This window comes from Bombus vancouverensis, chromosome 12 (assembly GCF_051014615.1).
Source record: "Bombus vancouverensis nearcticus chromosome 12, iyBomVanc1_principal, whole genome shotgun sequence".
In the NCBI taxonomy this organism is placed as follows: Eukaryota; Metazoa; Arthropoda; class Insecta; order Hymenoptera; family Apidae; genus Bombus; species Bombus vancouverensis.
The window spans coordinates 7,463,071-7,487,214 of NC_134922.1; the positions used below are offsets into that span (position 1 = coordinate 7,463,071).

The following is a 24,144-nucleotide window of genomic DNA, read 5'->3' on the forward strand; positions in this document are numbered from 1 at the left end:
TTCGCGACGATGCAGGTGGAGGCGTTCGATTTTCTCTTGCTAATCAACTGGAAGCAACGAAGCCGAAGAATTCGAGTTGTTAGCTACCACTTAACAACCTGACACTCAACACCTTTCGATCCCTGGATGAAAAAGAAGAAGGGAAAATCGATGGCTGATACAGGTTTTAAATCATTACTCTGATCGTCCCCATTTAAGCGATTTAATCGATACAAAGAACCGATTGCTTCTTGGAAATATTGTACAATGAGAGAAACCATGTAGAATTTACATCTCATCGTTGCTTTTTATCTCGTAATGATAATTAAATGGTAATTTCACTTATACCAAAGTACATACGTTTTATAAAAGAATCTTCCTTTGAAGTTAGTTGTTTGGACAGAAAAAAGACAACAATATTACCTCACTACTCGAGGAAGAGGAGGGGACGTAATATTAAAAGTTCAATTTAATTCAATCGCTCTGATTCACATTAAGAGCCTGAATTAACTGAAATTGGTATTAAAACCGTCCGTGTAGTGTGATCTGAATTGAAGTGACGGGCGCTCAGATACTGTCAAGCACTTACAAATAGCGTTGACTCACATGGTAATTCCAGTATTAACAAAAATATTATGTTATTCCTTGATGAATAATTGTTTTCATTTTTCTTCGCTTGCATATTGTTGCATAAATTCGTGAATTAAATATTATTGAAACACAGTATGGTCTACCTAAAATACAATTTTTAATTATGAATATGAGTAACCAGTATAGAAGATAATTGTAATGATAGAAAGTAATATCAATTTACCAACTAACGAAATTGTTGAAAGAAAATTTCATTAAAAATGTACGTTTTCAGGATATTTTGAGACTTTGTTTGCTACTGTGCTTGTAGGTATGTATGTTTCGATGCCATTTGCTGTGCACGATGAAAGAATCGATAATCCATTCGAACGTGCACTCGATACAAGCATGCCGAGGCAGTAACACGAAATTAATGACGAGACGAGTCAGCGGCCGCAGCTGCAGCACGCACGAGGAACGATTTCCCTTCAAAAGAAGAGAGTTCTGTGCTTTTACGTACGCCCTGTCCAAAAATTAAATGAAGCTTCGACCCACCTTCAAATTATATTTCAGATTTCCTCCTGAACCAAATAATTCATCTGCCTATCAATCTCCTAGCCGATTTTCTTCCTCATATTTTTCCATGTATTTTCCTTCGTCCTTTATCCTTATTTATAGAAGTTCATCTAAAAAAGAAATTAAATACTAAAATAGATACAGTAGGATAGCAGACGTTGAGAGACCAGGCTGATAAAAATACATTACACTTTAACCTATTAGGATGCAATAAGAATAGAAACATGACGAATTTTCAGAGAAAGAACATATCTAACATGAGAAAAATATCTAATACGTGATACTAACAGAGAAATCTGCGGAGACTAAAATAAAAACGAATCGATAGATCTAACAGTCTAATTCAGATAGCGGCAAGATAGCAAAATTTTAATATTAAATGTATCACACCGGTTTTCAATCGTATCAATGATCATGTTTGATCTTATTATTCTAGGTCAGTGTATCAGGCATCGTGTCGGTAAATCGCAATGATTGAAATTAACCCATGGCCACCAATTTTGCACCAGCGGCACTGTTAATTTATCGGCGCCGTTTCGCTGTTTCATTGCTAATCGCAATTAATTACAAGCCCTGAGAGGCTTCACTGAACTATGACCGGTTAGTTACGAGATTTCATTATGATCATCAGTAACCCTATTAGTCTTTAGTACACGGCCGCAAATGCTAGTTTAATATCGTTCATAATCGAAGTCACTTCTTTCCAGCCGCCTCCCCTCCCTCTAGCGTCTCTCTTTTTTCTCTTCCTCTCTCACGAATTTACTTGTAAATGAGAATAGTTAATGAAACTATAACGAAACTGGGTCGCCGGTTCGTTTCTCTCTCCAGCTGCCATTTATTATCCGTTCTCGTTTCATTTTTACCCTTTGTCTCGGGAATACGTGCCATTAGGTCGCGCAGGAAACGAAATCCTGCAGTGAAAAAATGCGAAGGGATTTTCAGAGGGCTTGACAACGCCGAAGTGCCGCATGCAAATATATATAATACGATCACCATAAATTCGTCGAGGATCCCTGCACTCTCCTTTTCCTGCCCGGAAACGTTACTGCGACATTTTCCCTGTTTTACTTCGTTCCAAAATTAAATTTTTCTCTCGTGGAAAATTAGTGAGTCCTTCAATTCTCTCGTTATCTTCATATCGTAGACAATTAGAGCATTTAATTTATAACATTAATTATATCAGACTATATAAATAAGAAGAAGAAGCTTAAAATGTGAAGGTCGCGAAAGAAAACATAATGTGTATACGTTTCTTCTACTGTAATCTTCATTTATATTCATAAAAATACTAACAAATAAACGATGCGATCATTTGATACTTGTAACAATCCAATATAATAAGTCTGACAGCAAGTTGTGGACCAGAAGTGTAATGGTATTTCATTAATAAATATGCAACAAAATTGCATTTTGCAAGAAGAAACCTAAGAATCATATTGAATTTACTGAAGAATAAATTGTTACTATTGTCCCCTTTTTATCAGTGTGAAATTATATCATTTCCAATTCTGGTGTTTACTAGAGACACCCCGTATAACATGCCGGCGCGTACATAAAAGCCAATCGGGCGACGGTTGGATCGATATGGTCGTCGGTTTCTCTCCCTTATTCCACGAATATATCGATGCTCCACATTGTGTTTCTTTCCCTTACGTACACTGCCTTCTCTCTTAAGGTCTTCGTACCTTACAATGACTTTCAAGTCACAGTAAGGAAAGAGAAAGATAAAAAGGATTAGAAAAGCGCGCACTTCGCGACCAAATACTCATTCTTCCTAAAAACTGTTGATTGCCCTCGAACAATAACAGAGAACCCTGCAAAGTGTCTTAATTTACTGGAGTTTCCATTTAAAATTGCTTAGGTTTCCTGGAACCTAAAATTCAATCGAAGAATCAAATGTAAATCAAGATAAAGTTTATCTAAAATACAATTTTTCGATATTTGGGTACTCCACGATGTGAAGATATGTCAGTACCCAATTGTGAGTCAGTCTTTATGCGAAGTTATATGAATAACACTTCAGGAGATAATTCCGAAAAACCGATAGCTGAACAATATCATACGACATCGTTGTTGACTTAAGACCAACAAAATTTCCGTATTATCTCGTGGGAGAACATGCAGTAACTTAATAAATCACAGATTAATGTATGACAATATCAGGAGTTACATATACAATACAGGCGTTACATATGTGGAGATCTGAATGCAATGCCATCGCCTCAATGAGCATTTATCGAGATATAACAGAGAAATTATCGGTGATAAGGAATTTTTATACATCGTCTGCGTTTTCTGTCGCAGGCATCTAAATGGTACCGTTCTCCTCGTTCACATTTATAATTTATAAATAACAGAATACATTATGAAATGCAAATGTCATGCAACGAGCAAAGGTTAAATTGAACGATAAAGCCGGTGTGTATTTTCGAAGCTGCTCCTGGCAAGATAAGACGCTATCGAAGCCAGTACAGCTTATAAATTTTCATTGGAACTTGCCAAACTCTGCAGAAAGCTGTCACGTTTCAGCCGCAGCGAAAGCTTAATAAATAATTGCCAGGAAATTTTTTTTCTGAAACCTGTGCCTTGGGAAACAATCTCTTCGTCTATCCCACATACATAAAATTATAGTTTTGGTAAATATGTTATAGTAAAAAGTGTTTTTTAAAGCAAGATAGCTATTACACTGTATACTATAACGAGTTATTTCACGTATTTTCAGTTTCTTTACTGTCCGTTTAGAGAAAAGCCAGCATGGCAATATTTTTATCCGTAAATTCATTCCACGGATATAGGAGAGATTTCACGGGAGAAATAGGTGAATAAGACGCCGCGTTACGAGCACATATATACACCACCTACGAGTTTGCATCGAGATCTATGTGCATTTCCGGCGGTTTACCGTTATGTGCATATATAGCTAGGAATTGGACCACAAAGTAGATAATATTGCTCCTCCAGACTGTGCGCATCACGTTTCGCTTCAGACCACACAAAAATCATCCTTCTTGATGAATTTTACAATGCAAATACTCATCGGCAATCTCTTCATTATACCTACAAAAAGCAACGTATCATGAGAGAGAAAATTGCGTAGAGAAGAGACAAAAATAAATTACGACTACAAAACTATTATATTCTCTTTTATCCTTGCAATTAAACGATCTGGTTCGTTGATAAATAACACAATTACATTACTATTACAATATAACTTATAGAAGAGTTGGTTTCTTATTCTTAGAGTTGTATTCTAACAATAAGAATATTAATTATTCTAACTTCTATCTCCTCCGGCCTTCCCAGCTGTGCAGAATTGAATAGATAGTTTCTGTAATACGTACACCGGTCAAGGAAATAAGTATTGCAATCAGTAAATACGTAACATAGCGTTGCGTCCTTAATAGGTTTCCAAGAAGCGTGAAATTCCCGCGCGTTGGCCTTTTACTTAAACGACTATCTCATTTTTCCTCTTTTTACACATAATTGCCTATTTTTTTGCTTTCAGACGTCCACCGATGCATTTTTTTCTAATGTCAAGAACATTTTTCAATACACAATTTCCTTTCTAGATTATTTCATGCTTTACAAAATCTTCTTTCAAAGATCTTTCTATTTCTCTTTAATTTATGTCTTTCTCTTTTAATATCTAAATGGTAAAGTTTGAATATGTAATATAGGATTATTAAATGATAACTACTTCGTATTACTTTACGTAAATAAAATTATAGCACATTAACGATTTAATTCTACTGCAATCGACTTAATTTAACTTAATTTAACGTTATTTCTTCCAGACGATATACAAGCATATATAGCCTAGAGGCTTCACGGATAACGAAGAATGTTACGTGCAATTACGTGTGATAACTGGGAGTCATTCTCCTGTGGGAAGGAGAACCGATGATATGAGATACAAAGAATGAGCAATTTGCACGATTCACGGTATCGTGACATAATCGAATAGACTAATATAATAGATAAAATAATAAACTAACCATAACACAATGTTACACTATACTAAATATATAATATTTCTTTGATATCTGATACATGATTTATTCTCTGAACACTTTCATAAAAAGATAACAAAGAATTGTCGTTATTCATAACAAATATCCTACAGAAGAGTGATACATCAAAACTAAAGTGAACTCTTAATTATATTCCGAACAATGAAATTCAACTCGGTCAGAATTTCCTCAGCTCTTGTCAAAGGTTCAAGATTTGTCATCTGACGGACAATTTAAACATTCCTACACAAACTCGTACTCTCATGGTGGCAATAATAAAACAAAGCATTGTTTGGTCGAGCCGTGGCCGGTATAACGTTGTATTCTCTTGTCTCCTCTCTCTCTCTCTCTCTCTCTCTCTCTCTCTCTCTCTCTCTTGAAAAGTGGAACACTACGAAGATAACGTGTCGGTTGAAACGTTTCTACCGTAATCATTACGTAAACGCATCGGCAATTAAAGATCCATAGTCGGCCACATATCGTGCAATTAAAAAAGCCAGTGGTACTCTCTCGTATGTACTCCGCGATAGTAAATATACATATATTGGCTTATAAAGTATTTGAATAGCTATACAAACTTTTGATGAATATATTATGCACGTTGTACAAACAATGAATATATTGGTGAGGTTTGAAATGTACGGAAGGTACAATGTATTTAATGCAAGTATATATTTCGTAGAGGTCATAAAAATATTTAAATAATCTTATTCATATCCAGTATCGTAATAAGCCTCAATATACAGTGAGAATTTGTAATACTCATTATAATTTATAAGACGACTATTCATGCTGTGTATACTAGTTTTTGTTACTAAACATATGCTTGCAATAAATATTCAAAATTTTACTTATTTTTCAACAGTATAATCATGATATAATCACTTGTGTCTCATTACAGAGTTAATGAAATTTCAAAATGTTCTATGTGACACACATAATATATTAGTAATTCTGTCAGAAGAAAATTTACAATTACTTTAACGAAAGAAATATATATAATGAGTGAGTTGAATACTAGTTAGTCGAGCGGATAATTTTTCTAACCAACTTTCACGATAAAAGGGAACCGTTTGACAGCTTTATCTTCAGGCAAATATTGATCTGTGCTTTCCCGTTAATCGAGCAGGTTAACGCGTGCTGATCCAGCTCCGTCGAATCGGCTTAAATCGAATAACCCGTTCTAACATCGCGGTCACCTCTTCTTCAACGTTATTCGCTAAAAGTAAATAGTTTTATTAATATATTACGATTCGAGTCGTAATTTTTGTTCGATAATATAATTGAAATATAGAATTATATGTGAACCTGTTATTAACATATTCAGCTACGTATAATTACTATTTGTCTTCTTTTATAGCATCATTAAATTCTTCTTTATCTAGGTTGAGCAATAGGACGAGAAGAAATAGAAATAGGCAATAAAAGTTTGTGTACACGTTCAGTTAGAACGAAGAAATTTGAACAACTACGTGATACAGGTTACAATAAAAGCGATAACGTCAACGTACATCATTGCAAATAGCAAAAATTGTTATCTTTCTCGGGATTGAGAAGAAACTGAGAATACGTCTCAAATGAAATATTCAGTTATATTGAATTTTTCACTGAAACATTGATCGAGGAAACCTGTTTCATTTTTTTAAATCTTGCACAAACAGATATCAATCTAGCTAATAAAAAATAAATCTATCTAAGAAACACCTCTGACAATAAAGTAATAATAGCTAAATATAGGATATTCTCAAAGATAAGTATAAGACCAACAGATTGTCATCGTCGATTCAAACTCTAAGAAATTGAGAGAAATAGTCTCTATACGTTAACAAAAGCATAGAGGAAACGAATCTTTCACATTTATTAGATCTTCGATACCTTCTTTTAGGATCATATACAATGGAGTATTTCTCGTATCAATATAGCGAGTATAATTTTTCTTATTCCACTCACAGAACACATTGGCACGCGTTGATCGTTTATTCTGGCGCACCCTGTGTATGCTACGGAATAAATAAGTCGTCATTCGTATTTAACAATTCGTAGATCAAACGCACCAACTACGACTAATCATTTTCCAATCGCTTAGTTTCTGTCGAAGATAATTAAAATGTAGAAAATTATGGACGTTTACATTAGAGAAGAATGGTGTCAATATAAAATTCTGCTGGTATATGGGAAGCATATAATAAAAGTAATAATACAACTGCCAAGCATTGTGTAACATTATGTAGTCAAATTATAGAGAATAGACGTAAACAAATGAGAGATACAAGCAAGTGACGAATTTCAGACGTGTTTATTCTTCTAAAGTGCTTCCAGATATTTTTGTTAGATTTAGAGATTTTCTATTCTGGACATCAATACTATGAGTAGTCCATTTGTTTAAAGTAGCTAAAAAGCACATGAATATTGTTATAAGAAGAATTTTATTATACAAGTTTTTTTAATTATTTATAAATACAAATAGATATTTGTAACCTTATTTTACTGATTATTATGGAACCATTTAAATACATACATATATACATATATAGGAAGATAATATAGAATTAGGTTCTAATTCTAGTATAGTAGTCCAAATGGAAACAAATCCAGTGTCAAAAGCGTGAATTATAGACCTTGCAACGAATACTCTGATTCTGAGGATGAGTATTATATTTGTAACTTCTATAATCATTTTTTTTATTAAATCTTGTTAATTTATTAACCAGAAAACAATTTATTTTATCGTGTACAATACAACCAATAAGAATAAAGGAATGAAAAATACCAAACTGTAAGTACATCATAAAATTGAAACTTTGAAAAGTATACTTTTTCATTCAAATTTTCCACGTCTGAATTAGGCAGAAATTAGGGGTTAAAAACAACTTGAGATTCTATATGATCTTCGATATGACCTTCTCCTTTATAGATAAGAAAACTATATAAACGAACGTCACAACATACCTGAGGGATATTGGCGTTCAGTTGACGATTCAATGAGTCCCGTTCCTTCTCGACCTCCTGCAAACGCGCTTCCGTTTCCTGCAACCGTTCCTGGTTTTCGCGCAACGACTCCACCAGCTTGTCCCTCTCATCGAGCATCGAGACCATTAGTTGCTCGAAGTTCGCATCCTCACCGGAATATTGCGAACTTCTCTGGCTAATGCTGTCCTCCGCGATAGTCGGCATCACGTCGCACATCATATTCCACATTTTGCGTATCCTACTACTCTCTCTCACCCTCCGGCACTGAAACTCCACTTCAAATATACACGCAAATGAGAAACAGACGAAACACGCGCGCCGGATATAATATGGACACTCGCGTGCGCGCCAATGGCAACGAAAGCCGCCTTCCGCTTCCGATATCTATGTACACATATAGATATATGTATATATATAAGCACTTATATATGTATACATATATACAGTGGTTCACGGAAGTATTTGAACAGCTATTATATAGAAAACTTTTAAGTATATATTGTATGTGTTATATAAAACAGATTGAAATTTAGTTAGCATTGTAATAAAAGACTGCCATGATTAAACTACAGATGTTTATGTAAAATCATATTTTTATCAAAATGACAAAAAAAATAAAACCTGCATAGAGATGTATTTCACATACTAAATATCATAACTTGCTCTTTACTTTTCATATTTTATATATTTTTTCATGTTACATTCATTCTATACACTTTTACATCTTTAAATTTTCTATAAATGCATAAACATCTGCCGTCTAATCGTGACTATCCCTTTGCGGACGGGACGGTTCGAAGTCAACCGTGCCATAGGGCCGAGCTGCTGCCGCGATAGTCATTTAAGATTGCCAGCGCACATTTCTGCATAGACGCGATTTTCATTCATAGCACTCCAAGATGTCAAATTTTAGACATATGTACATGCACAGATTCTCCACAGAATAAATAAAATGACAGATATATGAGTCTTTCAGCTCTATCAGTTATTTTCGCCAAGCACATATATGAGTTCCTCGGCCAAATTGATAGTTTACTCATATATGCGGCGGTAGTCCGCAAAAGGTTATATTGATCAAAGTTGGAACCAATCTGAAAATGTACATAGAAGTTACCACAGATACTTAATGGAAACTTAGTACATAGCATGATTAGCTATCTTAAGTATATATAATGTTAAAGATAGACGCAGTAACTGTTTAAACATATCCATGATCTGTGTGAAACATGTACTTGCAGTACGTGTCTTGTAACTTCTATGTATATATAGTACATTTTCAAATTCGTTTCAAACTTTATCAATAAAACCACGATAGTCGAATCTTGTAACAGTGTTAATAAAATCTCAAAATGCAGAAGTATAATACATATAATATATTCATAAAAAGTATCCAGAAGTATTCGAATATGCCCATGAGCCACTGTATATCTATATCTATATGTACATGTGTACCTTTTAGTTCGTTTCGAGCTTTTCAGTTAGTCATTTTCCCAACGCGATTTTCTTCGCTTGACAGCGCTTTCTCTTTCTTTCTCTTTGATTTTCCTCGTCTTATCAGGTCAAACTCCTATCTACTTCTTTCTTTCTGTGTGTTACAACGTTTCGTCGATTCTAACGACATCCACGCGTCGAGAATATTTCTTATGTGTATTATATTTCTTCTTCAATGGCGTACCGTTTAACCACTAAAAATTTTCAAGCAATCTGATGTTTTTCTTTCTTCCTATTCTTCTGTCTCACTCGATAGAAATCCGTGTCTCTCCACTATTTTTTTTTTTTTTTTGTTTGTTTCTTTAACTAAAAGCTACCGGCGAAATCATCGCTCGAATAATTTATTCAGTCCCAAGTTCAACATCACTCTAGCCACGAGCCTGTTCACCGTCATTCAAACTCGTGTCCCGTTTCCACCGTCGGATGATACATTGTTATCAACTGAATATTGTTTACGGAAGGGGATCAATCGATGTGCGAAAATATACACACACAGTCGAGATAAAAGTCGTAGGCGAGTAGAATATTTTTCCCTTGAGAAAAATCGATCGGCTCGTATCGTGATAGGAAGGATGATTCGGTGCAGACGCTCGATTTAGTTTCACCATAAATACGATATAAATACGTGTACGACGTGTTGGTTGAGTTGATTCGGTTTTGACAGATCGTAAATTAGATCCCACTGTGGAACCGTACGTTGAGCATACTTATCCTTTATATGTTCTACGTGCACGCGTCTTTCTTTTCCATTTCACTCATTTCCAAGATACGTGAACTAGTTTTCGATAGAACAGAGTCGACAAATAGCTGACACCCACGATGCACGCTCGACTCTTTCCTGGAGCCGGGCAAATCAGTCTGACACCCGCAAAATATCCGTGAAGAGCACGAGAACGATCACTGGACAGACCAAGGTTTACTTTCCACTTCGATCTCATTCAGACACAGTTTCAGCCTATTATTATTATATTCAAATGTATATATTTATGTATATAGATCACTGATAGATTAAGAACAGAAGAAATTTCGTTTTACGGGATAAAGAGATATATGTACATATATCGTGAAGTTCGGGTTGCACCGCTTAATTTGACTCGCCGACTATTTCACCATTTATTATCACCATCCGAGACTCGCGGAACGATCCCGATCGTACGTAAGAGTAGTGCGCGAGGCACGAGTCAGCGTGCAACAATCGGCATTTCGATGGCATTATCGCGGAGAAGCCGAGTACTGACACACCTACAGTTCGTTCCTACCGCCCAGCCTCTACGCTACTCCATTTCCGATACCAGCAGCCATTTTGCGCCGTGACGTCAGCCTTCGTCCTCGAAAGTGCGCCCGACTCCGCCCGAATGTCGTACGACTTTCCTCCGCCGCGTTTACAAACTGCGATGAAATTGCAGATTGCTTGTGGCACCACAGTTACGGAATACCGCCACATGAGAAACGCGGGACATCCAAATGACCTTTTAAATTAAGCGATTTTCAAATGATATCTGTAATTTGTATTAACCTGTAATTAAATTTCTTCTTATGTCTGTAATCATATTCATTGTCAACTCTAATTCTCTCTCTTAGTATAAATATAATATACAGTGCCTATAAAAAGTAATGGCGCACCACAGAATTCAAAGGATATATTTGTCAATTTTGTGTTGTTAAATTCTCTATTTTGAATGTCATCATACTTCAGACAAATGTTAAATTATATAATATATTTTTACTTTCAGACATATTGTGTAAGCTACTTAAATTTTAGAATGATAATAGAAAAATATATATGTATATATAAATCTATATACGTATGTACATATTGTACATAGTCGAGCCCAATCCGCACGGTCGACAATGTATTAAATCAATCACATTTCATTTATTTCAAAACTAATATATATATATCTTAATTAATATTTAAAACAATAAAGAATATGAATTATTTTGAGAAATTGTAAATATTAAGTTAAAGCATTTTATGTAACGCAATAAATATTCAAAGAAAGCTTCATTCTTCTTTAACACTTGAACTAATTAACTCCCAAAACTCAAATCTTTAATCGATAGGAATGTTTATTTTCAAAGTTCGAAGAGAAGATTTATCGTTACTGAACGCGATAATTTTGATCAAGTCAAAAGAGAGGGAAAAAATCTAGAGGGCTTAACTTTCCGAAAGATGGAGACTGTGCTACAGCGTGGGATGCTGGATGATCAATACCGACCTCTGAGTCGTATTTTGGACCAAGTTATACAGTCAAGAAAGATAGAGGCGAGTATCATGAAAACAGTAACGCACACTTGCACGCCAGGAACTACGGGTAAGTAGCCGTAGCTTCGATTAAAAATATCTTTCAAAAAAGGTACAATTTAAATCATCTAACAAAATGTTCCAAAAATCTCTGCACTTTTCTCTCAAAAGAAAAAAGACATTTTACCTTAAATGTTTCCATTTTCTCCATTCTATTGTTTTGTGAATTACCATAAATAAAATTAATATCCTTTTAATCATTGATAATGAATAATTTCCTTTTAAAATACCTTCAAAACGAAAAATTTCTGTGACAGTGTTTTGGAGTAAATTATTTGATTATTGCGTTTGGACGTCCATATTTCCCGATTTATACTTTATTCGTCCAAGTTTTAGATTTACCAGAATGTGATTCGATCGAGGACATCGCTGAATCAGTAGACGAACTACGAGCGAAATTGGCGAACATGAAGAGATTGATGGAAGAGCGGCGGGGTACCACCCTGGGTGAGATCAGCGCAAGGAAGAGAAAGGAGACCTCGGATATTATAGATGGCTACTTTTTATCTTGGATATTCGGCTCGGCACTCGTCGTCATCTTAAGTATCAGTTTCTACGCCTTTTACAATCTCTATCATGCAGTCCTGAAAAAATTTCCATCATCTCATACAGAATTATAAACAGACGGTAATCTTCATTTTCTAAAACCATATCTTTGGTTGTTTTTTTTCAGTAATGTCATATAAACTACCGTAATAATTTGCAGGATAAGAATGGAAAAATTTTTACACTGGCGAATTTGTGCTGGCAAATTGTTCAATTTGGATATATTCTTTTACGATCAATAGATGACAAGCAAAAAGATGTGTCCAAAGATCTCAAACTTCTTGCCCAATTCTCAAGAAGTATGCCGGCTGGTGATTTCGTTTGATATTAAAAATATCTGTCTATTCTCTGGGATATAATAATGAAATGTCTGGAATAAGAGAACAAGGTAGAAAGAATTTAAGAAACGAACAGAGTAGCAGGAAAGTTCCTTTCATGTGCACTTAACAAGCTCAACGAATATTTTATAGCGTTCATTCAAATCGAAAAATACTTCCTTCTCTGTTCACTACACATTTCTCAAGGAACTGTACTCTCATAAAGAAAATTCAGTTACTGAAAAATTATCACAATGCATCGGGAAAGAAACAAATGCCTTAAAACATCTCTCAACACTATTCGTTTTGGAGAGTTTGTATGAACATGTAATTCCATGGTTATGAAGAATAAGGCACTTAAAATGGAACAATTTTGAGGTAGAAAGGAATACTTTAAAAAAGCTATGTGACCTCCTTATTTTTATTCTCATTTCAATAAATTGAGTATATAAAATATTTTTTCTATCTCCAAATAAAATGAAGTAAAGAGGTCCGTTTTAAGAATTACGTATTCTTCTGACTTCGATATATCGTACTGCTTGTAAAAATTACTTTTATGATTCTTGATTCTTGCTTTACTTTCTTATCATATAATACGTTCTATATTATTTAATGTTTAAACTTTAGTACAGTGTCCTGGTTATCTTTAAAAATTATCTACTTCATCGAAAATATCTACAATCATCGGCAATCAATACGTTAATTGATAAAATAGATGTAATCTATTTTGCATTTTTTGTCTCAATCCGAAAAGTATAATTCATACGCGTAATCGAAATCCATTTGTCACTCGAATTAAATTTTAATTTCTCAATGTTAATTTGTACCATGCGATTGAACGCAAAGGAACTTCCATACTGATCATTTACTCGAATGTATATATTGTGATTATTAAATAAAAATTATGATCCGATTGAAAAAAAAAGCTCTTTTCTTAATCATTCGATACTACGACGATTTTCGACAAAGCAACATTTAGTGGCACTCTTTAATTACTCACTCTAATTTTTGTTCTTTGATTAAAAATAATTATTATATATACAGAAAAGTCGATGAAATTTTTCATGGTAAACTGAAACAACTCACACGATGGTGTCTTGATTTCTCGATACCAGAAGCTATAGATTGAAAGCGCCAATTAAAATAATGAAAATCTATTTTTAAACAAAATAGAATATTTCGCAATAACATACAGAATAATGTTTTTTTACTTTCCAATTCCTTGGAAAACCCACTCAGCATTTTCTGATAATCTTCTTGTTGCTACAATTGCATTAAAAATTATGACTTTTATTATTTTTATATGTTACTAATTTTAACAAGATAGAAACACTACCTTTAATGCCTCGCTCCTAAGAGCTTCTCGTCGAATCGATAAATTCGATATTTGATTTTGCAGCGTTCTCACCTATCAAATGTAATTATAATTATATAAAACTAAATCGTCATTCTTTTTAATTATATGTTACTCGAACCTCATCCTCAGTTTCTCGAATGTCCTTTTTTAATTCGATCATCAACGAGCGATATCGATCTCGGCAGGACGATGTTTTATTTTCCAGATCAGTTAACGCCTTTTCTGCATTTTTTATTTCACATTGCGATTTCTGTAACTATGAGTGTTACAAAACTAATAATATTTCTTTCATAAAAAATTGAATTAAAGCAAAATGACGAATTATTTTCTCACCACGCGTTCTTTTTCTGTAAGCTTTTCCGTTAACACTTCCAATTTATCATCTACGCTCTCGCGACTCTAATAAAATAAGCAATCGTCAGCATTTTTAGAAGTTGAAGTTACGAGTAATGAAAAATTTAAAAATATGATGAAGAAATACGATATAATGTAGTATGATAGTAGATAATATGTATGGATGTTTATGCGTTTATAGAAAATTCGAAAAAGTCAATATGTGTTCGGAATGCACATAATATAGAAAATATATATACGTATGGGTATGTAATTCAAGGCAATGCGCTCAATATAATATTTATAATGAATAGAAGAAATTTCTATTCAGGTTCCACTGTTTTAGTTACATACATAAAGATATGAAATTGCATAAACATCCGCAGTCTAGTATTAACTTTTCATTAAGAAAAGCTTCCTTTAACTAACTCCAGTCGGAAATTTCACATCCAAGTTTGTATCTTGGGGTACGATCTAAAAGACACAATTTATGTTACAACAATAGAATATTTTGAAGAAGATGTAAGAGAAAATTGCATTAATAAACTTACACATCTTCTCAGTTCCTCAGTTTGAGCATTATACTTTGTTACAAATAACATTATTAGTTAGCATAAAATACTGTCAATCAGAGCAAATAAAAAAATTCTTACCATAACCAGAAGAAAAGTGACAACGCAATAGATAACAAAGATAAAAATACACATTAGTTTAAAGGTAAAAACTGCGAATAATATGAACCACATTATGAGCAATTTTGTATTAATAGCTGTTCCTAACAAAAATAGTTATCAAAAGCACACGAATAACAATTAGAAACGCTTAAATTTATGGAGGAATTCATGTTGATAAAAACCGAAGATCTAACGTCGCTCCCATTTTGAATTTTATCGAACTGTATCGAAGAGGTTCGAAAATATCAATATATCTATCGAGAGTAGTCGAGATTGAAACATTTCGATTTATCGATCAAGTACATTTAGGCGGGAAATTTATTAAAAACTTAAATAATACAATAACATTTTAAATCAAAAAATTATAAGTAAATCAATCTTATGTAATTATTTCACGTTAAAATAACTAAAAAATGATCTGTATGAAAAATAATTTTATCTACCAAAATATTATAATTTTAATAAGTGAAAATCTTAACATATCAAGCTATTATACGAATGTACAGCGCCACTTATTTTCTTTTGAAAGGATAATTTATATTTTTGAAAGAACACCATTATGACCCAATATTCCTAACTTTAATAATAGAACCAACGTTCTAGCAGTGGAGACATTTTGGAATTCTGTTTTTTGCATGTTATGTGAACAAGTGACGCAGTTATTACCTTCCACGTAATTTAATGCTGCAACACGCGAGTTCAAAATGTATTTATGTTACATTATTACAGAAAGTAGTCTCAAAAGGTTGCAAAAATTATTCAATTGATATAACCTTCAAAAATGGAATATTTAAACTTAATCAAAGAGACAGAAGTAAAAGTCGTAGGAAATTTGACCAAAATTTTCAATTTCAACCCCATACAACGTTACCCTCGCAATCGCAAATTGTCATTGCGGGTGCAGGAACAGTGGCTAATTCTGTTGCTTATCATCTTGTCAATAATGGGTGGAATGATGTACTTGTTCTGGAACAAAACAGGTATATGTACATTTACATCAAATGAAACAATTAATGAATGCTAGAACAGTGAATAACAAATTTTTAATTTTTAAAATAACACTATAAACTTTTTTGTTTACATTACATATTTGTATCACTAAAATTATAAAGGCTATTGATTTAAGAAACTATTAAAGTTATCAATATTTATAATGTACAATAATTAAAAAATGTTATGTCATAGGATTGGAAGCGGAACATCCTATTTTGGTTCCGGCACACTTGGTCTTTTCAAACCAATATCACATAGGAATCTAATATCCTACAGCATTAAGTTGTATCAACAATTACAAGAAATGGGATATGACATAGGTTTAAAGCAATGTGGCAGTATATACTTAGCTCAAACCAAAGACAGAATGATAGCTTTGAAGAGAAGAATGGCTTATAATATACCCACAGGTTTAAATTGTGAAGTAAGATTTCTCAGCCAGATTTTGAAATTGAAATATGAAAGAAACTTTTAATAAGCTATAAATGCATTAGATTTTAGGAAAAGATCAATTAAAACGATTATATCCATATTTGCATACTGAAGACCTTGAAGGTGCACTTTGGGTTCCTGAAGATGCAGTAGCTAATTGTAGCGCAATTTGTGATGTTCTAGCTAAATTGGCAATGATTGGAGGAGCAAAATACATTGAAAATTGTTATATACAAGAAGTTCACACTGAAAATCGAGCTATAAAAAGTGTAAAAACTGACCGTGGAATAGTTTCTTGTGAATATTTTGTTAATTGTGCAGGAATGGTAATATCACTTTAGGGATGTGAAATAATTTTCATGTTATTTCTTATACAAATTTTTCTTATACAAGTTTTCAAATTATAGTGGGCACGAGAATTAGGATTAAAATGTAATCCACCAGTTAGAATTCCAGCATATCCTGCAGAACATTTTTATGCAATTATTCCTCCGTTTCCACTTAATACAAACACGGCTTTACCATGCATACGTGATTTCGATTCATACTCATATATGAGGGAGTGGCAAAGTCTTTAACATATTAGCGCATTACATGAGGTTTAATAAGCCATGGAATAAATAACTGAATGGATAAATTTGCAGGAGGTTTATTAATTGGATGGTTTGAACCAGAATCAAAGCCTGCATTCGAGAATGGTGTTGTTCCAATAAAAGATTGGAAAAACCATCTTACAGTTAATACTTCATACTGGAAACCTTTATGGGATAAAGTAGTACACAGATTACCACTCTTAAAAGGTATACAACCAAATGTATATAATTGTCCAGATAACTTTACACCAGATGGTAAATGGATACTAGGAGAAAGTCCAGAAGTAAAGAATTATTTTGTTGCTGTTGGCATGAATGGAAGTTCATTACAAGGTAAAGAATAACAGATGTTAAATCTTTGATATTATTAAAGTCATATTTCTTTAGGGGCAGGAGGAATAGGCAAAGAAGTTGCTGAATGCCTAATAAATGGTGAATCTACACAAGAAATACTTCCTTTTAATGTACAAAGATTTCTAGATTTACATAGCAGTAAAAGATATTTACAACAAAGAACAAAGGAAATTGTTGGGAGAAATTATGCAATTTTGTATCCTCATCAGTGTGAGTATAAATATGCTCGAAACCTACGTTGTTCACCTCTGTATTCTGTACTTGAAGAAAGAGGTGCAATTTTTGGAGTCAAAATGGCTTATGAACGTCCACTTTACTTTGATTCAACTTATAAAAGTAAGCAATTAATTACTTCATTCTTATTTACATCTTGTTATATTTAATGACACAATCACATTAACAACAAGTAAAAAGTAAGTAATTTTTATTAATAGAAGGGCAAAAAAAACCAGTTATGCCACCAGGCAGTTTTTATAAACCAAAGTTTTTTGATTTCATGACAGAGGAATTTCTAGCATGCAAAGAAGGAGTGGGAATAATAGATATGAGTTCATTTTCGAAAATCGAAATTAAAGTAAGTATTTAAAATATAAAATATTTTGCATATAATCATTTACATATTTGCAGTCTAGTCGTTGGGAAGTTGTCAACTATCTTCAGCAATTATGTTCTAATGATGTAAATATACCAATTGGTAGTATAGTGCATACAGGAATGCAAAATGAAAGAGGAGGGTATGAAAATGATTGTATCTTAGTAAGACAAGCTGAAAATAGTTATTTTATGGTTTCACCTACGTCACAACAAACACGCATCTACCAATGGATGTCTAGGTAACAAAAGTAATAGAAATTAAAAATAATGTTTACTGTAATCGTATAAACGTTATCTGTTTATTGCGCAGACATTTACCAGCTGATCATTCGGTGGGTCTTAATGATGTAACGTCAAAATATACTGTTATTAATTTAGTAGGACCTAAAGCAACAGGACTACTTTCAGAACTTTCCAATTCTGACATTAATCTCTCTCCTTTTACATATAAGGTAATCAGCTTATATCGATTTCTGGTAAATATTTCAGCGGCGATAGATAGATTTATAACGTTCATATATATTAATTTTATATTCTTAATAGAATGTAAATGTAGCCTATGCTTCTGATGTAATGGTAATGTCATTTACACATACTGGTGAATCTGGTTATTGCTTATATATACCATCAGAATACGCACTTCACGTATACTCCAGATTAATGGAAGTAGGTAAAGATTATGGAGTACGAGATGTAGGTGTACTCACACAACGTTTCATGAGAATAGAAAGATTTATTCCATTTTGGGCCGAAGAATTGACACCATTTGTTACGCCATATGAAGCTGGAAGTGGATACAATGTAAGATTAGATGTAAGTAGGTATATGGTAATAGAATTTTTTTTGTTCCAAGACTATTAATGTTAAATCTGAATTTCTGAGGACTTCTATCATACAGAGGCACAACAGTTTAAACATGTTGATTAATTATGATAATTTGTTGCAACAGAAAGAATATTTTATTGGCAAATTTGCTTTGCAACGTCAAAAAGAACAAGGCGTATCAAAACGATTAGTATTATTTATTGTTAATGAATTAGATATTAATAAGGATGTATGGCCATGGGGTGGCGAGCCTATTTATCGAAATAATGAATTTGTAGGAACTGTTACATCAGCCGGGTAAATACTTCATACGATTAAAGATAAAATATATTTTACTATATCAAATTATTAATAATAATAACTTTATAGATACGGTTTCGCTACAGAGAAACATATATGTCTTGGTTTTATCAGTTATCCAAAATCAGGACATATACAAATTAATGCAAATACTGTTACAACAGACTTTATAATGGATCTTAAAGCTCGTTACGAAATTGATATCGCTGGTACTAGATTTTCTATTAAACCACACATTCGTCCACTACCCATACCGGCGCTGAGTAGTAAATTGAACAAAAAATATATTCCTACGCCTATTGTATCATATTAAAGCGACGTTCTTCAGTGATAATATTTTATTTCCTCCTATTATGTGATTGAGACTTTAGTCATTATAATTGTAAATTATGAAATAAATCTTGATTTTTTAAAGACTATTTTCCCTAGGAGTTTAAGCATATTCATGATTGTGAAAACATTTAAACTATGTAATGTATATTGCATTTTAATTAAATATCTATCATTATTTAAGCCATTTTTTTAAATTGTCCTATATATATTCATATTTTGTGAAAATATAAATATTTTATATATACTATTGGCATATTAATTCGATACAATTTGGATATTTATAATTCAATAATTATTAATTAATAAAATATTAATAATAGTGCAAAAATTACTATGATTTGTAGTGTAAAAATATGTATACAACACTGTATCTGCTGTATTTATAGTTGTACTAAATTAATATACATTTAAATGAATTTATTTATAGCAGATACAATTATACAAAGTTTAAAAGGCCATTTAACAATTTGAACTGCGCTACTTCTCAAAATATGTTATACATATATACATGAAAATAACAACAAAATTTTATGAAGCAATTGTAATATCTTACAATTTAATCTTTTGAAGAAAAAGTTTATACAATAAATGTTCTCATAGGTATTTCTCACTGTTAGTAAAAATTATATGTATATAATTTACCAGCATTTATAGCTATGTATGTATATCATACTCTTGTCCAATATAATTTATTTTTTACTGTAACAGTAGAGTATATTGGCTAGCACAAATGCAAGTATTTAAGATACTTGCTATTACTTATGATTCTTCTTTGTATATTGATAAAAAAAATCTTTATACTGTAATAAGGAAAATGACTACTATGAACTTCATCATTATGTTAATCATTTTAACAGTGTATAAAAATACCACAGTATTAACATTAGAATAGTTATATGATATTGAATCTGAAAAACGCATTCATGTACACTGTTATCTCTTTCAATAATACATACTTCATTTTAGCTATCAGTTTCTTACAAAAATTCATTTTTACAAATATATTGATACCACCTTTATGATGCCCATGCTTCTAACTCTTTTAAATCTTCATCCTCTTCTGGTTTGGCTTCTATAAATATTAACAATATTTTTAGTTTAAAAATAAATTATTTTCTAATAATAAAGCAAAAAAATATTAAAATTATTACTTGTGCGAGTCCTAGTTGGGGCAATTGGAATAGCAGTAGCTGGAACACTTGGTAGTTCATCAGTAGATTCAATACCAAGCAATTCTTTATCAAGTTGTTCTTGTTCAAGCTCTTCCAATTCTTTTTCTAGTTCTTCATCATCTACATCATTTCCAAATGCTACAGGATTGGAAATTGCATCAGAAATCTCTCTTGCTACATCTTGCTGTTCAGCTATGTCATCCATCATATCATGTACTTGATCAACATCCCTAAACAAAGAAAATAACATTTAAATAATCTGCGTGAATCATCTAACTAATGATATCACAAAACTGAATTTCTTACATATGTTGATGGACAGATTTTAATGCATCTGCTGCATTTTTCATTGTAGTAAGTACAGCAGTATTGGTATTTGCACATTCTAGTGCTTCCCTTTGACTTTCAATCGTGGTAAGTGTACCATCAATTTGTTGTAACTGTTTTTCATAACGTTTCTTTCTTTTAAGGGCTTGGATTGCAGCTGTAAATTATGTTTCCTTGTTAACATATTCATCCTAGAGTTAATAGCTAGTACATGAATGTGGATGTTGATACTAATTTATAAACATTTTTACAGATGTAATTAACGAAATACACAAACATAAATTTGTTTCTTATAGTAAATATTATAATGAATACTGAATAATTTTTAATATATACTTTATATATTTTTGTACATTACTTGCATTCTGTACACTTTTACATCTCACAATTTCTCATAAATGCATAAACATTCACAGTCTAATTATTAGTTACTCATATTATGTGGATGTCTTGTACAGTGTTAACGTCGCTTATTACTTAAAAAGCTATATTCTTAGTTTAACAAACTTATAGGTAAAGTAGCATTTTTAAAGCACTGATTAATAGTTACAATATAAGTTAACACACAGTCAACACACAGCAGAGAAACGTCACAATGACAAACGACCTTAATCATTGAAAGCTGTTTGCAAGTGGTTACCAAATAAAGAATATCATTCGTAAATACCTCGTTTGTTTTTCGTTCCATTCTTCTTAGCAGTTTGAATTTCAAGCTCTATTTTACTTTCGAGGAAATCCTGCTTTTTTATCAACATATCCTCCGTCTCGCGCAATTTTTGTATCGCCTCGGCTGTCGACATAGACACCGGTTCCTTTTTACCACCGAATACTTTACTAAAGAAACTCATTGTCTTAATAAGTTCTACTCCGAATTTAAATTATAATTACAATCTTGAGCACGATAAACACACCAAACACCTTCTGTAAAATCAACAGAACAGGACACTAACCAAATACCATCGCCATATTTTCTTTAGGCATTGATATACATACGTCATGACTCATCGCTCATCTAGTTACTATGAAATTTGATTTCGTTCAATTTATCAAAACTCAGGAATATCCCAATATTTTATTTCTAGAATTTACTTTTTACACTTATAATAATAAATATAAAAGAACTGAGTAAATATTGTTACATATATTATATATATATTATTCAAGTATTATTCAAGTATATATTCAAATATCGAGACGATGAAGATTTAATTTGAGTTGAAATTTTAAATATCATTTTAAAAAATTATACATCAAATTCTTGGCACAAATATAGGATTTCAAATATTCTACTATTTTAAAAAATATACAAAATTATTCGTTATATACAAAAATTAATCGAATTAATGGATGTATTTACATGACACCTTGTCAGTATAATTATCGCGGTATAACAGAGTTCCAAAAGAGAAATAACTAGCTATAATTATCGCGATTTTAACATTGTGTGCAACTATATTTGTTTATGTATATATGTAAAAGCTTAGAATTAGTCATACCTAATCGTGACATACTTGATTAGTAAAATACAAAATATTTTGTAATATTTTGCTGTCTTTCTTATTTGTCATATCTAGTATAACCTATAAATTATTAATCTATAAATAATCTTTTCAAATGGACAGCAGTCTGAGAAATGTAAGTATACATTATAAAGAATAGTATTGCTATCATTTACGTATATTTTGAAACTTACAGATGCTTCGAAATTGTTTCTTCGCATTTGAGTCGCCTGTCATTTCATAGGAACATGTAATTGATATTTTTTCAAATTCTTTTTAATTCTAAACGTCTTTTTATAATGAGAAATACATGAAAAAATAAATATCATCTGATCATTTCAAATGACATTCAATTAATGTTGAAAATTTATCATCTTTCAAATCAGATTATTAAAAATTATATAATATTGTAAAGTTACTTTTCATAGTAAAAACTTTTATCTCATGAATTTTCAGAAACGTTTAACTGGTGGGGAAACCACCCAAAGTCACTTAGCAGAAGCTTTGTATAGAACACAGACTGAGAATAAAATGCTACCAGGATTTGATCCTAATCGAGATGATGTTGAATATTACCGTGTTCAACAGGATATCGATTGTGATGAAGTATATCCAGGAATATATATTGGTGATGCGTGAGTATTTCAATGTTTTATGTCTTTATGTTTATCAAAAATTAATTTATGTTCAATACTTTATAGTATCACAGCAAAAAATAAGAAATACCTTAAAATATTGGGTATAACACATTTGCTTAATGCTGCTGAAGGAAAAAGATTTGGATTTGTAAACACCGATAAGAATTATTATTCTGATACAACAATAAAGTATCTTGGCTTGCCACTTATTGATTTGTGCACAACAGACATTAGCAAGTACTTTTACATTATTGCAGATTTTATCGATGAAGCTGTTTCGACTGGAGGTAATGAAATAATAATTTAATAATGAAAAAAATAGAAAAATTACAATAGATCGTTTAAAATTTAACTTTCTTTCTATTAGGTAAAGCTTTTGTTCATTGTGTGTTAGGAATCTCACGTAGCGCAACGTGCGTATTAGCATATTTAATGATTAAAAAAGGAATGCTAGCCACAGATGCAATTCGAATAGTCCGCAAAAATCGTTTCATTCAACCAAATAGTGGTTTTCTTCACCAATTAGCGCAGTTAGATAATCAATTACGAAGACAACGATCTTAAGTGAATACAGCTTTGATAAAGCTACAAGGTTCACTAACAATATATACTGCAGTGAATTTGATAGATATATGTATATTGTATATAAATAATTGTATATAAAAACTGAGTAAACATGATCAAAATGTATGATTAGATTAGATTGATACATTATTAGTCAACATTAGGCGCAAAATTCACTATTAATTATCTCAAAATCAAATATTACGAATATATACATGTTATGAGATAGCAGTCATATAACTCATATTACGCCTCACGATATAAAGTATTCTGTATACAATATTATCGCTTCTCACAATTCATTGTTGGCGAACTGTATTATTTAATAAATTATAATACTGATATTGTAAAAACTTTGGTTGTAAAAACTTTTACTAAAAATAGTAACGATA

At 32.0% G+C, this 24,144-nt stretch overlaps 6 protein-coding genes and 1 long non-coding RNA gene across 25 annotated transcripts in view; 4 read left to right on the plus strand and 3 right to left on the minus strand.

Annotated features, from left to right (window-relative positions):
* Positions 1-11,104, minus strand: part of Liprin-alpha (PTPRF interacting protein alpha) — a 42,019-nt gene extending 30,915 nt beyond the window's left edge. For 3 of the 15 annotated variants that reach the window (XM_076622969.1, XM_076622967.1, XM_033330404.2), the window contains exons 1-2: positions 9,558-11,098; positions 8,085-8,380 (exon numbers count right to left, since the gene is read on the minus strand). In XM_076622969.1, the coding sequence (XP_076479084.1) occupies positions 8,085-8,333 (249 nt within the window). In that variant the 5' untranslated portion in view covers positions 8,334-8,380; positions 9,558-11,098. Of the gene's footprint in view, positions 1-1,104; positions 1,236-8,084; positions 8,490-9,557 lie in introns of those variants that run through there. The other 12 variants (XM_033330412.2, XM_076622971.1, XM_076622975.1 and 9 more) reach the window with 10 other exon arrangements.
* LOC143303408 (uncharacterized) lies at positions 3,643-5,453 on the plus strand. Its single transcript, XR_013059628.1, has 3 exons — positions 3,643-3,761; positions 3,848-3,943; positions 4,920-5,453. It is a non-coding gene; the product is annotated as an uncharacterized LOC143303408 (long non-coding RNA).
* Positions 11,105-11,519: 415 nt separating the features above from the next.
* LOC117154963 (uncharacterized) lies at positions 11,520-13,651 on the plus strand. 2 transcript variants are annotated; one of them, XM_033330453.2, is made up of 3 exons: positions 11,520-11,911; positions 12,232-12,528; positions 12,608-13,651. In XM_033330453.2, exons 1-2 carry the CDS (start codon positions 11,770-11,772, stop codon positions 12,519-12,521), a joined length of 432 nt encoding a protein of 143 aa, XP_033186344.1. In that variant the 5' UTR covers positions 11,520-11,769; the 3' UTR covers positions 12,522-12,528; positions 12,608-13,651. The 2 variants fall into 2 exon arrangements, with proteins under 2 accessions (XP_033186344.1, XP_033186345.1); XM_033330454.2 differs by having other exon boundaries at positions 11,535-11,911; positions 12,238-12,528; positions 12,608-13,649.
* Positions 13,652-13,746: 95 nt separating this feature from the next.
* LOC117154959 (uncharacterized) lies at positions 13,747-15,020 on the minus strand. Its single transcript, XM_076622987.1, has 5 exons — positions 15,006-15,020; positions 14,455-14,928; positions 14,240-14,377; positions 14,101-14,172; positions 13,747-14,027 (listed from the first exon to the last, which is right to left on the minus strand). Exons 3-5 carry the CDS (start codon positions 14,279-14,281, stop codon positions 13,827-13,829), a joined length of 315 nt encoding a protein of 104 aa, XP_076479102.1. The 5' UTR covers positions 14,282-14,377; positions 14,455-14,928; positions 15,006-15,020; the 3' UTR covers positions 13,747-13,826.
* A 179-nt stretch (positions 15,021-15,199) lies between these two features.
* On the minus strand, positions 15,200-22,183 carry shrb (charged multivesicular body protein shrub). Of its 3 annotated transcripts, none has more exons than XM_033330444.2 (5): positions 21,719-22,038; positions 21,031-21,208; positions 20,704-20,954; positions 20,567-20,624; positions 15,200-16,094 (listed from the first exon to the last, which is right to left on the minus strand). In XM_033330444.2, the coding sequence occupies exons 1-4, from the start codon at positions 21,897-21,899 to the stop codon at positions 20,569-20,571; spliced, it is 666 nt and encodes a 221-aa protein (XP_033186335.2). In that variant the 5' UTR covers positions 21,900-22,038; the 3' UTR covers positions 15,200-16,094; positions 20,567-20,568. The 3 variants fall into 3 exon arrangements, with proteins under 3 accessions (XP_033186335.2, XP_033186334.2, XP_076479099.1); XM_033330443.2 differs by lacking the exon at positions 15,200-16,094 and adding an exon at positions 18,365-18,878; XM_076622984.1 differs by lacking the exon at positions 15,200-16,094 and adding an exon at positions 22,045-22,183 and having other exon boundaries at positions 19,229-20,624; positions 21,719-21,972.
* LOC117154948 (pyruvate dehydrogenase phosphatase regulatory subunit, mitochondrial-like) lies at positions 15,810-19,651 on the plus strand. Its single transcript, XM_033330420.2, has 12 exons — positions 15,810-16,108; positions 16,314-16,545; positions 16,616-16,879; positions 16,961-17,123; positions 17,198-17,479; positions 17,534-17,836; positions 17,935-18,074; positions 18,128-18,333; positions 18,405-18,546; positions 18,638-18,907; positions 19,044-19,216; positions 19,289-19,651. The coding sequence occupies exons 1-12, from the start codon at positions 15,810-15,812 to the stop codon at positions 19,530-19,532; spliced, it is 2,718 nt and encodes a 905-aa protein (XP_033186311.1). The 3' UTR covers positions 19,533-19,651.
* A 216-nt stretch (positions 22,184-22,399) lies between the features above and the next one.
* LOC117154960 (dual specificity protein phosphatase 3) lies at positions 22,400-24,106 on the plus strand. Of its 2 annotated transcripts, none has more exons than XM_033330449.2 (4): positions 22,400-22,686; positions 23,007-23,185; positions 23,252-23,475; positions 23,556-24,106. In XM_033330449.2, the coding sequence occupies exons 1-4, from the start codon at positions 22,666-22,668 to the stop codon at positions 23,750-23,752; spliced, it is 621 nt and encodes a 206-aa protein (XP_033186340.2). In that variant the 5' UTR covers positions 22,400-22,665; the 3' UTR covers positions 23,753-24,106. The 2 variants fall into 2 exon arrangements, with proteins under 2 accessions (XP_033186340.2, XP_033186341.2); XM_033330450.2 differs by lacking the exon at positions 22,400-22,686 and adding an exon at positions 22,719-22,800.
* The last annotated feature ends 38 nt before the right edge of the window (positions 24,107-24,144 follow it).

Excerpts from the sequence above, each read along its gene's own strand:
- LOC117154963 (XM_033330453.2), top strand. The coding sequence starts at position 11,770 with ATGGAGACTGTGCTACAGCGTGGGATGCTGGATGATCAATACCGACCT. Across the intron at positions 11,912-12,231 it reads TTGCACGCCAGGAACTACGG|TTTTAGATTTACCAGAATGT; the intron begins GTAAGTAGCCGT and ends TATTCGTCCAAG.
- LOC117154959 (XM_076622987.1), bottom strand. The coding sequence starts at position 14,281 with ATGATCGAATTAAAAAAGGACATTCGAGAAACTGAGGATGAG. Across the intron at positions 14,173-14,239 it reads TTCGAGAAACTGAGGATGAG|GTGAGAACGCTGCAAAATCA; the intron begins GTTCGAGTAACA and ends TACATTTGATAG. Across the intron at positions 14,028-14,100 it reads TTAGGAGCGAGGCATTAAAG|CAACAAGAAGATTATCAGAA; the intron begins GTAGTGTTTCTA and ends ATGCAATTGTAG.
- LOC117154948 (XM_033330420.2), top strand. The coding sequence starts at position 15,810 with ATGCTGCAACACGCGAGTTCAAAATGTATTTATGTTACATTATTACAG. Across the intron at positions 16,109-16,313 it reads CTTGTTCTGGAACAAAACAG|GATTGGAAGCGGAACATCCT; the intron begins GTATATGTACAT and ends GTTATGTCATAG. Across the intron at positions 17,480-17,533 it reads GAATGGAAGTTCATTACAAG|GGGCAGGAGGAATAGGCAAA; the intron begins GTAAAGAATAAC and ends ATATTTCTTTAG.
- shrb (XM_033330444.2), bottom strand. The coding sequence starts at position 21,899 with ATGAGTTTCTTTAGTAAAGTATTCGGTGGTAAAAAGGAACCGGTGTCT. Across the intron at positions 20,955-21,030 it reads AAATCTGTCCATCAACATAT|GGATGTTGATCAAGTACATG; the intron begins GTAAGAAATTCA and ends TTCTTTGTTTAG. Across the intron at positions 20,625-20,703 it reads CCCAACTAGGACTCGCACAA|AAGCCAAACCAGAAGAGGAT; the intron begins GTAATAATTTTA and ends TAATATTTATAG.
- LOC117154960 (XM_033330449.2), top strand. The coding sequence starts at position 22,666 with ATGGACAGCAGTCTGAGAAAT. Across the intron at positions 23,186-23,251 it reads GGAATATATATTGGTGATGC|TATCACAGCAAAAAATAAGA; the intron begins GTGAGTATTTCA and ends AATACTTTATAG. Across the intron at positions 23,476-23,555 it reads TGAAGCTGTTTCGACTGGAG|GTAAAGCTTTTGTTCATTGT; the intron begins GTAATGAAATAA and ends TCTTTCTATTAG.